A 7,862-nucleotide genomic window follows, 5' to 3' on the forward strand; every position below is an offset into this window, starting at 1 on the left:
AGGATTTGTTAAAACACTAGATTTTAAGTAAACACGTTAAACACAAACAGCTTACATAAGTAAAAATGGGGGAATCTATATTTTACTTAGCTATTACTTGTCCGAATATATAGCCGGGCCTTATGAGTTTTATTTTATTTGTTTGGATGGTCGGTATATATTTCCAAATTTTAAATTAAACATCTTTTGTTATCATTTGATTTGCAATGACAATTCTTCATTTGCAGTGGCAATATAAGTTGAAAGACATGGACTTTATTTTCTATTTATTGTAGCCTACAACTTAAAATTAATAACAATCAAAGCTCCTTCATATAAGATTAGACAGAAAAGCAAGAGGAATTTGTTTGTCCGTACTAAAGCAAATTAATTTCAGGTAATGAATGCTGCAATAATTGTAATGAAATAAGCCCATCGTTCTAACCTGTTTAAATAAGTAATGTCAATTGGTTTGTGGCATTTAATATTTAATGTACAGGTGTTTTGAAATGGTTCTCTCTGCTATATGCGAGAGTGTTAATTAAATCCACTGAATATAATGTGCAGCAGTTCTATTAGCAGCAGAATAATTAAAAATAAAAGCCGCCTGCGGGCGCCTGAGGTGGAAAAAACCCCTGTATTCCACGGAGGATGGCAAATAATTTATTAATTTAACGAATTTTTACGTTACAGAATGGCAGGAATTATTTTGCAGACTATTCTATATTTTAAGAGTGAAAAAAAAAAAAGATTTAAGGTAATCCGTTTAGATTCTATTATTTAATAACGTTACAAATTACGTTTAGAAATGTGTAGAACTCCAAAACATAATAAAACTTGAAATAAAGTATCAATAGACTTACAGCTCTTCATGTAATTTTTTTTTTTTTTTTCATATTCTGCCTATATTCTACCTCTCGCGGCCTAGGTGTGATCACGGCTTCATATTTAAGAACAAGATCGTTAAATGATTTAGTTGTGCAATTGTCGAGCAAATTTGTGCAGAAAATCGGCAATTCAATGCGAAGAGATTTGTGGCAGTACTTCTGCAACATGTCCTGATGACTAATCGTCCAAATATGCAAGCAGCAACAGCACATCAGCAGTCCCACACACTTATAAATAACAGTCTCTTGGTTTGACAATAGTAGGCTATTCCTTTTTGTACGAACCACTGACAATACTGAACATTCCTAAACAATTGATCTGACCAACAAAAGATGATAAACATCTGATATGAACTCGTTCTATTTATAGAAATCTCGGAGTCAAAACATGAAAACATTTTATAAAGACTAGGCCTGCTGGAGAGCCAAAGAGCCAAGTATTTTGTTGTTGTCATGAATCCGAGTAAAGGTAGACTCTTTATTATTATCATTTCGATGTTTTTAGGTCTTGTTAATGAGCTTTTAGAAGAAACTATGGGAATTAACTACAAAATTAAACGGGCCTATTGCTTAAGTCTTGTCCCAACAATACCTGCGCCTTTATTTTAACAGGGTATTTTACTTTAGAACTTATTGCCTCATACTTTAAGACTGATTTTCGAAAATCCTCTCCTCTTGTATTATTTTAGTCCCAAATGACTTGTCACACTCATGTGTAAAAATGTACATTATCTTAAAAAAAAAAAAAAAAAAAAAAAAAAGGTCAAAAAGTCTTTTAGAGTCTTACCTAGGCTATTTAATGCTATTTGCACTGTTGCCCTCAGACCTTAAAACAATCTTAAAATGATTGTATGCAATTGTAAACATTGCTTTAATGGTCTGCACGTTTAATGATCATGTTCAGCTTAAAAACAAAAATATGGCTATTATTTATCAAAATCATTTTATAGTAATGTTCACAGTTCAGCAGCTACTTTTGTTAAACTAAAATTCACAACGGATTCTTTATTGCCTTCAGAACGTTTAATACTTACGTGCAACGTAGTGTTGAATGCTGCATTGCATTAAATATGTGAAATGTTCGGAGAGAATGTAGTGCTTTAAAACATCCACGGTTTTGTTTCGACTGCTTAACTTGACCTTTTAACCTCGTTGGGAGAGTTTCCTGAATCTGTTCTTCGATCCCTAGACAGACTCCTGCACACTGCCTCGCAAAGACACTTCTGTACACAGCCAAAAGCCGAACGCTTTTCTGCACTGATGTTGTCATGGCACGAAATCACATGTGTGACGGCAACATGAAAAAAAAAACTATTTTTATGGTTGGTAAACAACATTTAGACAGTTCATTAAAATAATTTGTGATCAAACACATGAGATACTTTTTGGCAAATTCTGATAGCCTTAAAGCGAATCCTGCAAATAGGCTGATAATGCATCGAATCGTGGGCCTTTAAATATAATAAAAATAATAATAATAATAATAATAATAATAATAACTTTATGTGCCTAAAGATGCCGTTCCATAGGGTGGAAAATTTATCAGATATTGCCTCGTCCTACGTCCAATTAAGCCTGACAAATTCGCAGAGCACAATTAGCCTCTACCTTGACATATAGACCTACCATTGAACTGCGCAGAATTTTGCTCTAAGTCAATACCTGACATCATACAGATTGAAGTCCAATCAAAAATAATAATAATTAATAAAAAAAAATAATAATAGTAAAGGTTATTTTGTGTATTAGCTAAACTTAAAATGGCCTTAAATAATCAATTATACTTTTATACTTAACTGTATGTATTAAATTGACATATGCAACTTACATTTAAATAGAATGAGAAAAAAAATAGTAATGAAAAAAATTAGATATGCGAGAACCTTATGTTATTTCTGAAAAGACAAATTCCAAACATTGTAAACCTTAAAACAGGCTCACTTCCGAAGAATTATCTAAAATAAATCATAAAAAAAGATAAATAAGTAAAAACAAATGGCAGTAGCCTACATTATATATACGTAAAACAGCTTATGATTGCAGTGTAACCACAACCCACGGCCTCGGTTAGAAAATTAGTGTAGAAAAGCATCGTTTTGTGATACATTTATTTAAAAAAATAAATTAATTAAAAAAATCATTCAGGGGTTTGGGAGAACGACAAGTCACCGTAGCGTTTAAATAATTACAGATCGTGTAATATGTTGAGATTTTGTAGACTACAAAAAAAAAAAAAAAAAAAAAAAAAAAAAAAAAAAAAAAAAAAAAAAAAAACAATGGCACATTCTACCTTTTTTTATTTCAGACAACATAATCTGAACATATTAAAATCTTTGGCTTGAAGCGTTGGTTCAGTCACGCATTTGAAGAACTGTGAGATAAGGGATTTAAGAGACAGGGCTATCACAAAAACTCTAACAAGCCTGACACTTAGGCCTACTGGAACGGTGAGCAACCACATTGGGAAAGGAGAAGAAACGTTAGAAATATTCAGCAAGTAAGGAGCAATATAGACATCCCCTTACCTGGAATTAAATATACACATCTTACAGTTTTGGCTATATATAAATTTTCATAATCTTCATATTTAGACGCATGTCCATATACTGTATGATAAACAGAAATCTGTTAAATATCGTATCTTCGTTTCGCAGAATTCGGAGACATTTCCTTTTCATTTGATTCATAAAAAATATGAAAAATCACTTTTGTCGGGGTCAGCGTCCATGGCCTTGTTAGGAGAGAAACCGGGCCATTTTATTCGCTATCGTCTTTATCTTCTTGAACTGTTGTTGTGGAATGGTTATAGAGTCCTTGAGCCATGAGCTGAAGAGCAAGGCCGTTCTTATAGCCAGAGGCCTTTTTGATTTTGGCCCTCTTATTCTGGAACCAGATTTTTATTTGTGACTCATTGAGGTTGAGTTCCTGTGCCAGCGACTGTCTCCGCTGCTCCGTAATGTACCGATTCGCTTGGAACTCGGCTTTAAGTCTCTGCAGCTGTTCAGCCGTGAAAGCGGTTCTCGGTCGCTTGTCTTCCTTCTCGCTCTTCTTCTTTTTCAATTTTCGTGTCCTTGGGCCTAGTGTAGAAACAACAATAAAACGAAGACATAAATATCATAAAGCAGCGTGAACGCTACATACCCACACCTGACAGAGAATGCCTTGGCACGTGAGTGAAACGCTTGATGTGCTTTTAACTTAAGGGCCCACCTGACACTTCCGTATTGGACAAGCTATTTTAGCCGCACTCTTTAGGAACGTCGATGTGGAATTCATACTGCATTTCATTATACAGCGCTGTCAAACAATAAGTGTGTGCAATGAAACCTTATAAAGGGTGTTTGTAATCTAGGCCTATGTAAAACGACTTCAGCTGACAGGCTACATGTGTAATTGCCAAGAAGGCCGAGAAACAAAATGCTGCTAAAATAACATTCAGTTATTTCTCTAAAACGCAAATAGCCGCTATCTTCTAAAATGCATTGTTAAATGAATACAATTTTTAATCATAAGCAGTTCATACACAAACCTGCAATGTAAGCATGCATGTAGGCCTCAGTCCTCGATTGTCGCTTTGCGCTGGCGCCCAGCGAACAAAGCGGGAAAGCCGAACGAGACTTTATGTGAGTTTGCTTATTCTTACTATAAACCTAGTCTTTTCGTTTTTAATTGTTATGTTTCATTGGTGCACATAATTAAGCATTATCTCCAAAATTGGCTTCTGTAGCCTACATTACATTTGGATTAGTGGACTGTTCGGACTTGTAGGCTAAGTACATGCATATTAGACAAAATGATAAAATGTCTACATATCAGTACTACATTTCGCCCCGTTTTCCAAAACAAAGGCAAAGTTCGAAATCACTATGTTATTTTCAGTTACACAGGAAAGGAAAATCGATAGGTTAATCAGTTTTTATTGTTCTGTGACCTCTCTTTATAAAACAGGCAAGCGATTAGGTATGCTATAAACTGTTATTTCGATGTACATTTCAAAGGAATAAAACATTTTAAAATGCAAGTCATTTCGCCAAATTGCTAAACTTCTTAGTGCACAAAAAACTAGTACTCTGCAGACGACTAGAGTTGTTTGCTAAAGATAACTAAGTTTACAAAACTTATATTTTTACATATCGAAGAAAATATTACGTGTATGCTTTCTTTTTTTTTCTTTTTTACAATTTTCTTTACCTTTAATATGTTCATGAATAATGCAGCTCATATGCAAACCCCTTCATGCAAAGTAAGCGTATTTTATTTAAAAAATGAAAAATTGAAAGAAATATAAAGAAAAATAGATAAGATATGATATGATAATATTATGTTATGCAAATGTAATGTTGTAATTGTGGTGTTGTATTAAAGTCAAGTAAAGAATTTTATTTTTTGCCAATCAACAACTGAGCCGAACCCGAAGTCTTTCCTTCAAGAAGCTGCACTCGGATTATCGAAATTCTGCTTGCCGTCTGTGAAAGTCCAGTGTCTGATAGCTCAATCAGTAAGTCAATCAGTGAAGTCAATCAAAGCATCTTTTCCAACAGCCCAGCTGAATTTATGTCAGGTAACCATTGTAAAATGTTTTGTCAGTTAACCTAAAAATGTAGGCTAGCCTACTTCATGTGGTAACAATAAACGAACTTGCGGTATTCAAGTAAAATTATTTAAAATCATTGGAATCAAAATGATTACACTGGGTTTAAGGGTCAGTGCAGGTAGAAACAGCCCCTGAAGGGAACTGCACACATTTTACAGTGTGATTAACGTAACATTGAACAAAATCTATCCTTTTGGCTGACCCTTATTGGCACAAAAAAAGGTTATCAGTTAAGACGCTTACGCAAATATCTATGTAACAACCCAAAAACATAATTTCAGTATAGCCTTTACAGTCAGCAGTAGTAGGTTATCGTGAATTTAACACAAAACAAGGTTGATTAAATCGCGGCACTTTTTCTCTTCTTCTCTTTTCTTTATTAATATAAAGCTATACTTACATTATGGAAACAAATACTTTTCGATAAGCACATACAAACCATGTGGTCATAGACTAAGATAAATGAAATAGCCTACTGCTGTAAATAGTTATTCATAATAACACCAATAACGAGCATAACAGTACGCTGAGAAACTGTGGTTAGACGGAATAATTTTAAACGGATACCATTATCTAAATATTAATCTATAAATATTATCTATATTTTTCACATTTACTACAGTAAAGTAGTCTAGTAGCCTATTCATTTTTGGTTTTCATGGTAGCTGGTTTAAAGGCTAATTATTTTGTAGCCTATAGAATAAGTCTAGAAATTTAGGTTGCAATCAGAATTAGAATTCTGACTCCATAGTGAACGTACTTTCTCTAGAAAGGGCTTAAGTGAACAAAACATGTTTCTAGTTTGGTTTGCGGCCTAAGTGACAATTGTTCGCTCATGCACCAAAACAAAGTCTTGGGGTGTGTTCACCAAAAACATCGTCAACTAACTATGGTAATTAGTTCCACTGAAATCTATTGGTAACGACGGAACATGCGATCATAGTTGCTTTTGGGACACGCACCCCGAGAATGTTGAATATAAGTGATAACTTTAGATGCTGCATAAAACGAGTGAATTGTCTAAAACTAAATTTTCCCCAATCATAGAAAGTCACCATCCACGCCCTCGAAAACAAAAAACAAATCGTCAATCGCTGTTTGTGAATCATACAGTTCATTTAAGAAACTAGCGCCTTACCAGATGAAGGTCTGTCCGAGTATCTGGTGCAGTAAACCCACGCAGGCCATAGTAAATTAGGCTGCGATTCTTTTACTTGCGAAGTTCCCCCGTTAGAGTTCACCACCATTATCGACGTCGTATTCTCCCCGTACCTTGCTGTGGTAGTTCCATTTCCTTCGACAAGCTTTGTAGAGGTCTGCTTTGAGGATGGCGAAGAAGACGAGGATGAAGAAGTGCTGTCACTACTGCAGTTTGAATCCTGGCAAAGGCTGCTATTATGCGACGGCCTTATCACCATAGGGTTAACATTCTCCCTACCCGAGGTTTGCGCCCGGTCCCTACTCCCAAGATCTTTCTTGCAGCCAAAATCTGGCCTTAGAATATTGTCGATGAAAAAGTTCGTGGTTCTGTGGGCTTGCTGCGCAGCCTGGTGAGGTAAAATCGGAGGGGATGGTATATTGGGTGAGAGCGAGACGCTCTCAGAGTCAGTCGAATCACGACTGTTTTGATCCTTTTGCTCCTCCATGACAGCTGGATCGCGGTCTGCACACCAAAATTCCACTTGTTGCAAAGAGCTGTATCCGGGTAACAACAAACAAGAATACAGTCTATAGTGTTAAAATAAAGGTATACGAAATACCTTAAGAGAAGCAACTGTCATAGCATCGGAATGCTTTCCGCGATCAAGGCGTTTCAATTGTCAAAACACACCCGTTATTCATGTCAGAAAATACATCGCGCGATGCTCCGCAGTCCCCGACTCGCTGCCCCCTGTGACAGCTCGCGCTTAACAAACTCTTTCTAAAATCACAGTGCCCCTCACATACTTTTTTCCTTAACCGGAAGCACGTGAGCGAGGCACACGTGCAATGGACCAATGGGGTACCAACATCCTTGGTGTCACAAGCAGAGAATGTCCAATAGAATTTTACGATCTTATGCAAATAAAGAATGGATGGATTTCCAAGACCAAATAAGCTGGCGAACATTAAATCCACCCTAATGAGGGACTGGATGTTTCTGGATCGGCATTGGCTTTTGACAGAAATGATCTTATACTGCAGCCAGATAATTCATTATTTCAGAGGCTCGTTGTATTTATTTATTTATTTGTGTGTGTGTGTGTGTGTGTGTGTGTGTGTGTGTGTGTGTGTGTGTGTGTGTGTGTGTGTGTGTGTGTGTCAAAACTAGACACTAATAACATTGCGAATAGCTCTTTTCTGAGATCGTTAGTAGGCGATAGGCGATGGAAGTAGCCTAGTGAAAGACAACAAGAGTGAGC

General features: G+C 35.9%; 1 protein-coding gene across 2 annotated transcripts; it reads right to left on the reverse strand.

The window, feature by feature from the left end:
- Positions 1-3,100: 3,100 nt before the first annotated feature.
- LOC109055793 (homeobox protein engrailed-1-like) lies at positions 3,101-7,385 on the reverse strand. Of its 2 annotated transcripts, none has more exons than XM_019072981.2 (2): positions 6,599-7,385; positions 3,101-3,943 (listed from the first exon to the last, which is right to left on the reverse strand). In XM_019072981.2, the coding sequence occupies exons 1-2, from the start codon at positions 7,104-7,106 to the stop codon at positions 3,624-3,626; spliced, it is 828 nt and encodes a 275-aa protein (XP_018928526.1). In that variant the 5' UTR covers positions 7,107-7,385; the 3' UTR covers positions 3,101-3,623. The 2 variants fall into 2 exon arrangements, with proteins under 2 accessions (XP_018928526.1, XP_018928525.1); XM_019072980.2 differs by having other exon boundaries at positions 3,101-3,955.
- Between the last annotated feature and the right edge of the window lie 477 nt (positions 7,386-7,862).

Source organism: Cyprinus carpio, chromosome A1 (genome assembly GCF_018340385.1).
Source record: "Cyprinus carpio isolate SPL01 chromosome A1, ASM1834038v1, whole genome shotgun sequence".
NCBI classification, from domain to species: domain Eukaryota; kingdom Metazoa; phylum Chordata; class Actinopteri; order Cypriniformes; family Cyprinidae; genus Cyprinus; species Cyprinus carpio.